The 14,817-nt window shown below is 37.6% G+C and overlaps 1 protein-coding gene across 1 annotated transcript in view; it reads right to left on the reverse strand.

The window, feature by feature from the left end:
- ascc3 (activating signal cointegrator 1 complex subunit 3) overlaps positions 1-14,460 on the reverse strand; it is a 253,571-nt gene extending 239,111 nt beyond the window's left edge. The window contains exons 1-4 of the mRNA XM_081388469.1: positions 14,360-14,460; positions 12,831-12,936; positions 8,551-8,701; positions 3,237-3,820 (exon numbers count right to left, since the gene is read on the reverse strand). Of these exons, the coding sequence (XP_081244595.1) occupies positions 3,237-3,820; positions 8,551-8,701; positions 12,831-12,920 (825 nt within the window). The 5' untranslated portion in view covers positions 12,921-12,936; positions 14,360-14,460. The remainder of the gene's footprint in view (positions 1-3,236; positions 3,821-8,550; positions 8,702-12,830; positions 12,937-14,359) is intronic.
- Between the last annotated feature and the right edge of the window lie 357 nt (positions 14,461-14,817).

Raw genomic sequence — 14,817 nt, forward strand, 5'->3', positions numbered from 1 at the left:
TCATAAGTCACACGGGTATATTTGTGGCAATAGCCAACAATACATTGTATGGGTCAAAATGATTGATTTGTCTTTTATGCCAAAAATGATTAGGATATTAAGTAAAGATCATGTTCCATGAAGATATTTCATAAATTTCCTACCGTAAATATATAAAACATTTATTTTTGTGAGTAAATGCAGCACAATCGGGAATATAAATGAACAACTTTAAAGGAGATTTTCTCAATGTTTTGATTTTTTTGCACCCTCAGTTTCCAGATCTTCAATAGTTGTATCTCAGCCAAATATTGTCCTATCCTGACAAACCATAGATCATTAGCCCCGTTTACATGCACACTTTTTAGCTATTCTGATTGAGATCGTTCTGATTGACGGATTCCGGTTGACTGTTTACATGGGATGTTATCTAAACCGATCAGGTGTTTACATGTGCTGACGCTTCCAATCGAAATCATTTTGTGACATGCGCACACAGCTTGTCTGCCGGATCTGAAGCTCATTATTTCCCACGTTTTCAATCCTGTCAAGATGGTGCATCACTTAATCGTCGCGTTAGTTGTACGTTAGGCATTAACCGCGTTTCCAATGTCGGGCCAGTGCGAGCCAGGGCCTTGCCAGGCTAATAGCCTCGGACCAGTAACGTTCGCACCGTGCCCAAAATCTGCTGCGTTTCCACTGTCGGGCTAGAAGCTCCACAGCGCTTCACTAAAACACGCCCGTAACACGCCTCTCTGGGACAACGTCACACTAACCCATCATTTCACCAACAAATGGAAGTTTTATCAGAAAACTAATCAGAAAGAAATCACTGGAAACATCGTGATCGCAAAACAAGAGCGACCGTTTGCTGCCATTTTAAAACCCAAGAATAGTTTTACCACAGGTTTACAATAAAAAGCCATACATTGATCATAATGAATTAATTTGTGTCAAAATTGCACATTAGTCACACAGAAATAAAGTGGTTTACTGTTTATGACGTTTGTGAACGTTCACAAAAGAAAGAGGACACACAATTATTCAGTCGCGTCTGTTTCTGTTTATTTGGTAGCCTAGTTACAGGACCAGAGCCGATCCTGACCTCCCTGGGGCCCTAAGCGAAAAAAAATTAAGGGGCCCTCCTACCTGACTCACACTAAATAAACAATAAGTAAAATTTACTTTTTTTTTATTTCACACGCATATTTTTTAAGTTAATTTCACATATGGAATTAAGTATACGTTACTTAACTAAGTTAGGTGAAAGAATTTTAACTTGGCTTGTAAAAGGTTGGGTATCAATTTAGTTGAAATTTCCTTTGCATTACATTTCACTCAAACAATATAATATTAAATTATACCGCACATTTATGGTATGTGCTTTACTTGGGAAATCCATGTACTTTATACTATAGATATTTTGTGAGACACCATATCTACATGTCAGATGTTAAGCATAATGTGAATGCAGAGACCTCAATACTTGTAGACAATACACAATGCCAATAACATTTGATAGAAAATGAACTCCAAATGTCACAAAATGGCAAGTTACTAATCCTGACAACAAAAGCAATGATAAAACTGTATATACAGCTGGAAAACAGTGAAGAATTAACCTTGTTAATTAATCAAGGTTCACTGCATGATTGGCCCCAAATTATCAGAATTTGTATTTTATTACGTAGATATTTAAGCTTTTGTTTACTTGCTGAGTAATAATATTATAAAGGTAATATAATAAAGGTAATTCCTGATATCAGAAATAGACAGTGTTACTAGTAAAATATTAAGTATTCACACTTCAAATAGAACAAATTGAATTCTTGAAATCACAAATGCATCCTGTGCTGTGAATGAATAAAACTAGCTAAAACTGCCACAGCATGTCACTGTGTTTTAAATGATAACAGCAATACTTAATACTTGAAGGTTATTATTTACTGAGGGATGTGCATCCATATTGACCAGTATGTCCAGTCAATCAACATCTTAATTGCAATAGACTATAAAGCCAATACATTGTTTTCCATCTGGCATTGCAGAGTTGTAACTTAACCTTGACTTGGAGAGTAGATGATCATTGTCTTGTTTTAAAAGTATGTGTGCCTACGCCTATAATGAGGATTGTCATCCCGCTAGTGTAGTTTATTTTGGAAAGTGCGCGTTTCATTTCGTGCACGCGCATATGAACGCATCATGTTAACGTGTGACGCGTTATCTTTTCCCAGCTGCAGTTTATAAACAAGCAAACTCAGTCTACCTGATTGCTGTTCCCACAATTCACTCGCATGGTGTTTTTTCCTCTTTCTTCGTGACCAGAAGGATAGTTCCGCTTCATTTTCTCATTTCTCAACGATGTTGTAAACTTTGATTGACGCGCTTTGACACGAGGGGGAGGCGGGGCCTTGAGTAATTTGCGGGGCCCTACGCAGCTTGCGTAGTGTGCGTATAGGGCGGATCGGCTCTGTACAGGACATTTAGAAAGAATGATAATTTCTACAAATATGCCACCAGAAATTTGACCTGAGGAGCTTTAGCACTCTCTCCCAGAAGGATACAGTTATATTTAAAAGAGGATAGTCCAGTATAAAGAGATAAAATAAAAACAGGATTATGATTTGTCTGATTTCTTCAAGCGTTCATATTTACCATGTTTACTATGGTAATGGTTAGCGTGCATAGTTTTTTTGCATCGGGTATAAATATTCCTACCTTATACGGTGATCAGAATCCACAACGGATCACAAACAGAAGGCGTAATGTTAGCTGACAGAATTATCTGGTGCAAAACCAGGCATGCGCAGGAAGACGTACGCTCAAAGTAATCGGATCAGCTCGTTTACATGGTGTAATCTTTCGTTTGATCGGTTCATGAAAAGGTTTATTCCACCCCCTTCAATCCGACTGAAATTTCAATCGGTTTGAGCATTTTTATTCCGATTGAGGTGTTGACATGGAGCATTTTCATTCTGATTGAACTTTTAAACTGGTTATAATCAGAATACAATGCTACATGTAAACGGGGCTAATGAAAAGCTTATTTATTCAGCTTTCAGATGATGTATACATCTCAATGTAAAAAAAATTACCCATGTGACTGGTTTTGTGGTCCAGGGTCACATATGTCCCCTTCCCAACTTCTATTTTCAATCAGAAATATGTGATCTTCAAACGGTATATGATGTACATGGAGATCAGATCAAACACTAGTAACCAATCATGTCATACATTTATTTACAAACATTTCTCACCTCGTTTTGTAGTTCGTCGTCACTCCTTGTGGAGGCAAGCATCTCAAAAAGCGAGGTGGAGAGCTCCTCTACACTGGACGAGACCATATTTCCATCGTTCAGGTATTTCTCCACCTCTTGTCTCAGGATGGAGCTGTCTGCGTTTCTCTGCTCCAGTTCTTCCGCTGAATAAGCATCATCTCTCTCAGCTCCAGTCCTCCGCTCACCCACATGATGATTTAGGAAGCTGTGAAAGTCCACGGCCTGATCCATATCAGTCCCCTCTGACCAGGGCATAGTGTCGTGAGCATCCAGCGCATACGTGTCAAATGAGAAAGCAATGTTTCGTCCAAAGACAGACCCATGGTTCACCGTCTTGAGAGAACTCTGGGTTTGGATGAAAGCATCCACCTGAGATTCTCCAATCTGGGCCACTAAACGACCCACCGCTGCACAACACAACTCGGCAGGAGACGCCGGAAAAGGTCCAAACATCTGTTTTATGGCCCTGGTTTCCTCATGACCGATCTGGTCTTTGTTGTGGAATGTTTTAAACAAGAAGACTCCAGCACTTTCAATGGTGTCCTGCCCAAAATCCGTACCAACTGCAAACATGTAAAAGGAACACATTAATTTGATCACACACACAGAAACACATGCAAATGTTCTGAATTAACCTGCACTAAACACAGACAATAACCCTTATTTTCAACATAAGAGCAGACGTGGAATTTGTGAATTGAAAGTGTCTGGCTTCCGCTTTCATCCGCTTCCAGTTATTTTAAGACGTACAAAACAAATGGTTATGCTGCTTGATATTGCAAACTGCAATTTCTTACCAACTTTCTGGAAGAAATAAAAGGTGAGTGGTGCTTGGCTATGAAGGGTTAAAATTTAAGAATCTATTTCAGATATGCTTCCTTACATAACATCACAGTGAAGAATACTGATTTTAGCTTTTAAGGTTAAGATCTCAGCAAAGTTGTAATTCCTGTTTTCTTTAATGGGATTAGCACACGAATGATTCACTGAGAATCTCACCTTTTGTTACCTTAACCTGTATACTCATTTACATGCTTTGTTTGAATTTGTCTCCACCCCCAAAAGTCCCTCCTCCTAAAATGCCTATAAGATAACATGTAAAGTTATGTTAGATCAGATCATGTTGGAAGTTTCTACAGCCGCGTACAGAGGAGTTCTCAATAAAGAATAACTTCAGTTGAACGCGATCCCGACTGTCTTACTGGTCTCTGCTTTGAAGAAAGAAAAACTTTACAACATAACTTGTGGTGGTTCCTGGGGTATTGTTAGGTTTACCACATTACAGAAACCTCTTAATGCTAAACTCCTACCTTTATAACCATGCTGATTTCTGTTAGGATCTTATGTAGGACAAAAGACAGCAAGTATCTGTAAAATACATGTTCCCAAGATAATGCATGCCAAAACAAGCACCACTAACACATTCCATTGCTGCGTTCGAAATAAAATAATTTCCTACTATATAGTATATGAAATGCAGTACGCCAAGATTAGTATGTCCGAATACACAGTAAGGTCGTCACATGACAGAACAACATGACGGATGTAGTACGTCTGAATTTCCACACCACTGCCCGTATTCATACTATATAGAACGTACTTTTTAATGGTTGCACAGTAAATTGAAATTCGAATGCAGTACCGACTCAGACAGTGCGTGATTTCAGACGCACAAGTCTTCTGAAGCCACATGCTAGCTTTGTGTGGAACAGACAAAAGAGATTAATTACATTTAAGCCAAAATGTAAACGGATCACAAAACTCACGGTTCGGATCATACTACGTTTTTGGAGTCACGGATCTGAACATTTTACAGGAGGGAAGGATTAAGTTTCCAACATTACACACTTCTTTTTCTTCAGTTAATTGATTGCATCGATTTTAATTGGAATTTTCTTCTCTTTTACACTTACAAGAATCGGGATGTCTTGGTGAAGCGTGACAGAAGCCAGAGGAGGTGACAGAAAGGCCAAAGTTCTTCAAGAATTTCTATGGTACGTCACACTTACTTCTCAGAAGTGAGATTCAGGAAGAAAAGAGTTTCCATTGATTAGAGTGAACCTGAGGCCGATGAGAAGCCCTCCTCTTCACAGGGCTTTGTCTTATCTGATGACAAAAGACATTTGTTCCAACAGAAACCCAATCACACCGAAGTGAACCTTTTCCACAGTGACGTTTGAAAAGGGGGTTACGAATGCCATTCTGTCTGCTGTCCACTTCACCAAGCAAAGAGATCAAAAGCAGAGAGAACATAGCTGTGGAATAGTCCTGCAAGATCCTGGGAGTTCACGATTAAACACAGTGGCAGAGAAAGACCATCCGTGGTTATTTAACCACAGCAGAGTTACGAGGGACTTATCAAATTGAATTAAATTCATCAGGACAACTGAATGGCATTGAGGTGAAGTATGGCCATATAATCATGAATCATTAGATGCTAAGTGAGTTGCTGACATGTGGAGAATGATCCTGACCTTAAGGTGGTTCAGTAGCTCTACTATTAGTGCTGGATTTGATTAGTTCTTCATGGTATTAGGCAGAAAATGAGCCACAGCAAAGTTGCTGCAAAAGAAAATCTATTTTGACAGACGGTTAACCTGAAGACATATGCTAAAATATCACTGAACTGAAAATTGATATGGAGAGCTTCAGATGGTGCTTTATACATAATCCTCTGAAGATATTTTGTTTTATATTCTATAAATTATATCTCTATCTGTTGCTTTTTATATAATTAATACTCAGCCATAACCACTATGCCACAAAATGTGACAAAATTATCACTTAATCAATGAGATGATTATCCCTCTAAATGAACTCCCTTTAAAAAAAAAAAAAAAACGAATATTTTGTTTTTCACAACACAAGTATGTGATGGCTGAGTAAAACAAAGGACTGTTGATGCCCATAGGCCCAGAAAAGTAAACATAAAAATGTTTGATTAAGCCTTCAGCATGAATAAATCAATGTTCAGGCTGTGAGCACAATGTCTATCAATACAATTACGTGTTTTAGAAGAAACTGGATGTTATTATCTGACCTGGAGCAAGAGGTTTATCCAAGATGATTATTTAAAAATAAAAATCAATGAAATTATTCTGTTATATGAGGGGAATTAGACCAAAATACATTCACACCAATTGCTGCCAAAAGAGAGGCAGACATCCGACAAAAATAGTGATTACTGAATCAAAGTGACATTTTCAATGTTATTTCATTAGATCTTCATTATATGTTTGATGTCCAGGACACATTTTAAAGTAAAAATAACCCAAATAATCTATTAAATTTCTTAGAAGTTAAATTATTATTCTAATATAATATGCATGCAGAGCATCACACAGAATGTTGAAATTATATTATAATTTATAATAATTTTATTTAACACTATCTTTTACAGTGTCCTTGTTACATGTAGTTTCTATAGTAATCACTATAAATTATGCATAATTACATGCAACTAACCCTAAACCAATTCTAATCCTAACAACCCTATAGTACATGTCTGTTATTTTATTTACCTTTATTTTACCATGAAGTCTGATTGAGATTAAAACTCTCTTTTACAAGAGAGACTTATAAATATTATGTAAATATTATATACATGTAAATATACATGTAAATAATATTAGGCTACTCAATGCTTAAATGTATAATTACACTCTGTAACAAGGACACCTTAAAATAAAGTGTAACCAAAATATTATTCATAGAATAATGAGGAATAATAATAATTGAATTCTGATTGTCATCAGTGCAAAAACAGCTTTACATAGCAGCATAACAGCTTTATAAATATGACTGAATGAACCATGTCTGAAACTGCCATATTATATTCAATATACTCACATTTGGCATTTTTGGCTACCGTAAACAACCTACAGTTAAACTACATCTACACAAGAAGCGACTGATCTGTCAGATCACAAAACTAAATAACTTCCATTACAATCAATGAAGCTCTCTGCAATAGGGGTTTCGATATCACGATGCACTGCATCCTCAATTTTCAATTTTACTTCACATGTATACAATTCTGTCAATAAATCCAAGCACTCAGATATATGAACTGAACCTTTAATTTGACCTGCTCAAAGAAAACACACGCTTCTTGAACGTATCGTAAAGGCTAAAAGAGATGGCTGCCATTCGTCCACGACACGAGACCGTAGCTCTGCCTCTGTGTGAAAACGGCTGACGAGGCTTCTCAAGTTAGTGGTATTACCCCCTGCATATTTTATTTGTGCGTGACATGAGCGCACACAGCGTGTCTTCTGCAGGTCGTGCTTACCAGGCTGTTCATAAGAGCCAAAATGTGCCCAGATGTAGGCTTTTAAAGCTGCAGTCCGTAACTTTTAAATAAATTTATTTGAGCATTACAAAATGGGGTTTTTTTTGAGCATGTACACAACCAGCCAGTGTTCAACTCTCTCTGCTTGCCGTAGCTCGACTCAAAACGGTAATAATGATTTTAACTCCAGTGGTACTGGTAGATCTCCACGGGAAATTCGAGCATGTGTTTGCGTCGTTACGTCACATCTGAACACATAAAGAAGAGTCTCGGCTAGTAGGCGTTGAGTGTGAGGATGATGGAGATTTATAGCCTTTTCTCACAGCACTGGATATAATTACACTTATCAATTTGATGGAGATCCAGAAAGGTTCAAACGACAATCACCAACTGGAGATTCACCCGCTGTAAAACGCAAAAGACTTCAGACTTCGGAGTGGCTACAGAAAAAAAGAGACTGCAACCGGCCCATGCCAAAACAAGGATAATATCGGAAGGGCATTAAATGTAGTCACGCAATGCTGATGTTGATAACATTAACAATTTGATAACGAAGTATAATTTGCACGATTTGACGTGATATGATAAGCGATCGTTAGATTTAATCAGTGCGATTTACTGCAATGCTTTTTTTCCCTTAGTTAGTCAGAACTAGTGGATGATACTTGTTCAGATTTCACATTTCCTGATGAAAATTCTTATGCTGGTCAAACTTCCAAAAAGTAGAATCTGTGATTGCGAATGACAGGATCCGCACCGGCGGATCGACTGACTGCCGCACATTCTCCACAAAACACTGGATTCGTCCGCGCTGTGCCGAGCCGAGGCACAACCCACGTAAAGTTGATAATTCCACGAATAACTGCAATTGCAGATTTCGAACAGAGATGGCGACAAAGAGGAAAAACTATAGACTGCAGCTTTAAAGTAATTAGAGCATTTTTTATTACTCACACTCGCGTCTCGCCTCCCTCTGCCATTGTATAGTAGCCAAATACCTACCGATTTGTTTGGCAGCTTGTAGGATGTTCTTCAGCTCGCGAGTGGCCGCCGGCTGATCTTTCTTCTCCAGATGTTGTGTGAAGAACTGAACAATCTTCTGCCATGTTAGACCGTCTCGGGCAAATATTTCCTGCCGTTTCAGGCGCTTGGTCTGCAAAGAGATTGACAAAGCTTAAATTCAAACAGTAAGGACATTTCAATGAACACCATTTATGTGTTTTCATTATAATGATGATAGTCAGCCAGGATAATATTCTGAATATTCATGGTATATGTGCAATGACTGAGCTGGCTTTTTATTTTGCCATTAGGTGTCGTAAAGCCTGCATCATTTGATTAGTTCTGCAAGCACCTCTAACCAACTATGCAAGTGTTAAGAAGACAGATGTAATAATATATGCAGTAATACATCTCTGATGCATTTGCATCATACTCAAAAATGTTCACAGAAGCATTTTTCATGTATGATGTTTGATGTACACTAACATTCAAAAGGTAAGATTTAAGATTCTTTAAGATGTTTTTGAAAGAAATCACCCAGGCTGCATTTATTAGATACAAAAAATTGCAGTATAACAGTAATACTGTGACATATTATTATAATTTTGGACTATGGTTGTTCATCCAATTTAAAAAGTCAGCAGCATTTAATAAAAATGTACACCATTTATTTGGGGTAAATAAAAAAAAAAATATATATATATATATATGTGTTTTTGTTCTCTACAAGAACAGGTTTCCATGCTTGAATGTCCAATAAACACATTATTTTCCTCATATTCTCCATTGTTTAATCTCCTCTCTTCCCAGTCTGTCAGTAACGCTCTGTTTAGTTCCTGTCTCTATGAAGCCCCTCCTTCTGAAAAGCACACTGTGCTCTGATTGGTCGGCTGGAGCAGTGTATTGTGATTGGTCGAGCGCTATGAGTGTGTTTGGGAAATGTCCCGCCCCTTACCATAACCGCCAGTTTAACACACTACTAACTAACTCAACCAGGCCCCGCCCCTTTATTCTGCGTATTAATTATTTAAATGAGGAACACTAGGGCGTTTACGTAACGCATTGTATTCTAATTTACAACTGGCCCATCCCTATGTGAGACTAGTGAATTAAAAATGTAATTAATTGAGGGCCTGAAACTCTGTAAAACATTAATGAAACGAGTTGTACTTCATACAGCTGAAGGGTACAGTAAACGGGTTATTTGAATAAGCGCCTCAGTTTGTGATGTGTGCTGCTCAATAGGTCATGTCACCGGGCCAGTGAGTAAATTAACACCACACCATTGTATCAGCACTTCAGCGGCCTCTCAAACTCAGCATTATGAGTGAGCGCTGGGAAAAACCGGCACCCTTTGCTCTCCGCCCAAAACCGGCAGCGCAACGATAAAGAAATCTGCATTTACAGACGAGGAAAAGAGGTTACACTGAACCAAGATGGAGCCTTCTGCTTCCGCAAAACCCCAATAAAAGCAAAGTCAAGAGAGAAAGAGAGATTAAAGAGAAACTGAGCAGTCAGAGCTCATATAATACACTATGAATCACACTCTCAAGGTCGGAGAAACACGATTAAATGAAGTACAGAAAGAGGACATCAGATTACAAAGAGAAAAAAGCTGTTTTTAGCTATTAATTAGAGCGATATAAATCAGTAGGCTGATATTATCAGCATAAAACAGCACTTTGTAGATTTATCTGTGACCTGAAGTCCACTTTAATCCATATATTACGGCTAATCGATTGGTTAAATTTCCTAACTTTTGCTGATTATGTGCCCAGTCTTGGACATGACTACAGGTGATTGTTAAATAAAACACTTTAGACATTGCTTGGGCAGATAACATCTAAACGGCTAGTTCTTACTTTCTCTGAGGCTTGCTGCCATGATGCTATGGTGTTGTAGGAAGGCACCAGGATATTATTATTCATTTTTAGGGTTGTGTGAATCGTTACCTAAGGGTCCAATCTTAAAAATCCCATCTCCAAGTCTCTACGGCCCTGTTTACACTTGGCATTAAGATTCAGGGATGCAAACACATGTATGGTCAAAAAAGAGAGAGGTTATCGAAGCCCTCGCCCCGCGGCAAATATCCAGATACTTACATAATTGTAAGTTATCATTTTGCAGTGTAAGATTACAGTTAACACCTTTAAATATTACATAAATGTATTAAGTATTTTTATTAAACTCAGTGAGTGTATAAATGAGCAGCAAAAAGTAATTCTTGAGAAAATCTGCACAAGTGCGCATTTAAAAGTTCACGGCACAAAGCGAAGAAATATCGAGCGCACAAATCCTTGTGTATATCTGTCCAACAGTTTATTGATCATTTGTTTCTTCAGTTTTAAATTCCAGTTATTGTGCGTTTGATGCCGATTCATAGTCCTTGTGATGTGTGTGATCTAACAGGCACACGCTAGCGAGTCGTTTAAAAACAGCAACAAACATAAAATACAAATACACAAAATAAGGTCATTTTATGCAAATCCACAGACTTTTATCTACAGATCAAGCATTATAATGTGAATATATCATATTGGAGAGAGTTTTACCGTGCATCCTGCTGTAACCGGACAAGGCGCTCGCGCTGTTTGACTGAATGGAGAATGATTGACAGCCAGAGGAGGGAAAACGAGTGTCCGTAAACTTTAATTTAATGATGTAAATAGACTTCTATCCCTCACATTAAGCTATGGAATGGCTTCAGATGACTTTGTGAAATTATAATCAGACCAGAAAAAAGCGGGAGACGCCGAAAAGCGCGCTGTTTGCAACCCTGAAGATTGGTTGATCCAGTAATAAGTGACAGCCCTGTTACACCACCATTTTATGATTGGATTTCAAGGGTAGCACATCTTACAGTATTTTGTTTTATCTTAGTGGAGTAGCTCTATTAACCGTATTTCATATTTCTTTTGTCAGAAAAAGCTGACAAATCCCAAACCATTTTGGACCCCATTTATGCCTGTAAGAAAACATACAAGAAAATATAATGATAGACTATTTAGACCAAAGTATGGGTGGGCGGTGTGTGACCAAAAACTAATTTCACTTTTTATTTTACATGCATTAAAAATACGAACAAAGATACAAATTGCAAACAATTAAATACAATATAAGAAAGTTATACGTGAAATGAACTGCAGTAGGTAAACCACTTTTGCAGCAAATGAATGCATATTGTTTCTTAAATGATTATAAGTTCTCTTTTTCTTTTGTTGTTTGAAACATTAATACATCACCACAATAAACCATCACACAACCCTACTGTGATGATCAAATAAAGGCAGCCATGTGAGCATTAAGAGACTTCTTTCAACAAAGTAAAAAACAATCTTACCATCCCCAAATGTTTCAGCAATAGCACAAATAGAGTTAGATAGCAACGCTCAGGTTTAATACTTAGGGTTAGGGCCTTGTTCAAATCTCAAACCTTAAACTTCTCCAAGCAATAGTAATTGTACTAACCCTGCAATAGAAAACCCCACTAACTAATTGTTTTACATTCTCTGAATGAGGCATATCAGCACCTACTATAAATATCATGAATTATTATGAATGATCAAGTCTTTAAAGGGCTTCCCAGCACTTAAAACGCTAAAAATAAAAGCACTAAGAGCATGTACACTTATACCACTAGCCTATACTGTACCTAAGACAGGTTTGATTGACACTGAAACGGATACAATTCATAACTATTAATAATAAACTATTTTTAAACTAAGCATTAGAATTGCACTACTGTCAGATGTTTTTTTAATCTATTTGTGTTTGATTATTTATTTATTTTATGGGTACATAAGTCTAAAACATTAAACAAAAATGTATTACTCACACTAACTTACAAATTATGAACATATGTACGTACAGTACTGTGCAAAAGTCTTAGGCACGTTAGTATTTTCACCCAAAAAAAATGTGTTTTAAGCCAGTTATTGATATCTTTTGCTGTAGTGTGTCAGTAGGAAATATCAGTTTACATTCCTTTTGCCATTAATTGTAATTAAATTGTAACACAAGGAGTCTGACAACAGCCGATATGATCCATACGGACATGTATGCTATATATAATCAATTAAAGAATGTACAAAAAAATGTATTAGTTTTGGCACTTAATTGTGATGGGATTTTTATTAACACATGCATATGATCACATCAGTTGATTTCTATATTGATGCACACACACACACACACACACACACACACACACAGATAGTTGCTATCTATTCAACTTAAGTATGCAAAGCAAAGTTTGAGTTGCTTGACTGATGTTGTCTTACCTTCAGATCATAAAGGTCTTGTGTTGAATCGTCCTGCTTGCTGACGGTGGAGAAGGAGCGCAGGGCTCCAGTGAGCCGAGGGGGAGCCATGGTCACGCCGCAGGACCTGTTCATGCGGGACAGATGATCAGTGTGAATACAGACAGGCCCTTAATGTGTGTTTAATAGAGCCGACAGTAAAGATCAGGGCTGTCCTGGAGGGCCACTGTCCTGCAGAGTTTAGCTCCAACTCGCCTAAACATTCGCTAATTCTGCGTTCACGCCATGTCGTAATTCTCGTAGTCTCGAGATGACAACCTGTGACGTTATATCATGCCCTCGGACTGGGAATTATGCATTTGGATCAATGCCTAAATGAATCTGCAGGGGTCACGTGGTACAAGTCGAAGCTCTCAGAAAATTCCCATCTTACAAGATGTAATAACGAGAACATGGTGTAAACGCACCTCGAGTAAGACCTTGAGTAGCTGGTCCAGGTGTGTTTAATTGGGGTTGGAGCTGAAGTCTGCAGGACCTTTGCTGTGTCGAAAACTAGAAATAGTGTGTCTCAAATTATAGTTTGTTGAAATGAGTATTGCAAAGTTTCCTGGGAGGTCTACTTTCACTTTTACCCGGTCAGAACCTGAAGTGCAGATCCGTGTACACAGTGGGTGATTCTCAATACTCAAACTGATGTTTCCTCACTCCATCCCGTGACAAAAACAGTACTTTTACAGCATAGCATTAGGCACACAGCAAGCGGCCCTCCAGGAGCAGGACTGGACACCCCTGGGATACATCATATGCATTCATTTCAATAAGGATGCATAACACCTGACACCAAATAACAACAGATGACTGAGAGGAAAAACCTAAAAAGTTGCTTTGAAATGAATGAAATAGATGGCCAAAATCCGACTTATTCTGGTTTTTAATAATAATAACCAACAAGATTATCTATTCCACTAAAGTTTGAGAAACACAAAATGTCACAATGTCGTTTGTATAACTTCTTGTTTTATAATTTAAAACCTTCTTTCATTTTTACTGTGAGTTAGGCTATGTTTAAAACTGAACCAATCTTAACTCTGAAATGTCTTGCTTCAAAAGTGTGTTTGTGCTATCATTCTTTACTAATGACACTTCGATTTATCGAATTCAATGATATTTAAATGTTGAAGTGTCTGAATCCTCTCAATTTTAACTTAATACTTAATACTGAACGTGTTGTTATGATGCTGCTATACATGATATTTTAACAAGTAAGTTACATCCTTATAGGATGTCTTTGTTTCTCTAATGGTGAAAACACAGTGATTACAACAACTTCATTATGTTAATAACTCATTAAACACGACTTCACCACCCTTTCGGGGTCTATAACCTAAACAACGTGTTATTTCGGTCAATCCTGACTTGAACTGAGCTGACAGCACATGATAAATCATCCAACACAGCTAACGTCTCTTATTCGTGTTCACATCAGTGTATTTAAAAGCCTCGGCACGACAAAATCATTGTTAGGTGATATGAAAATGAATGTGACTGACCACTAATAGATTAAATTCTTCACAGCAGTGAAGAAGTTCAGGTGAAGTGGACTCTCTCGGCTGGACCCGTCAAACCGGCGTAGATGAGGCACGTTTAGGGAGCAGTGCATTATGGGAATTGTAGTTTTGTAAGGTTACGACGCGCTTGCTTTCTACAGTCCAACATTATCAGTGGACTACAACATCCGATATACAGACAAATGCGGAAGTTGCAAGGCAGCAATAATCAATACTTGATAAACTGATGCTTCTGTAAGTTATTGCTTATCACGAGTCACAAGAAGATAATATTCATATCTAATCTGTCTGACTGTGATTAATAATAGACAAGATTTGTATTTGACAAAGTATATAAATATGTCTTCAGTACATGTTTTGTTGACCAGAATTTTACAAAATGTTGAAAATATATATTTTTTGTGGAAACCATGATACATTTTTTTCAGGATACTTTGAGG

Source organism: Scardinius erythrophthalmus, assembly GCF_964197995.2.
Source record: "Scardinius erythrophthalmus genome assembly, chromosome: 16".
Lineage (NCBI taxonomy): Eukaryota > Metazoa > Chordata > Actinopteri > Cypriniformes > Leuciscidae > Scardinius > Scardinius erythrophthalmus.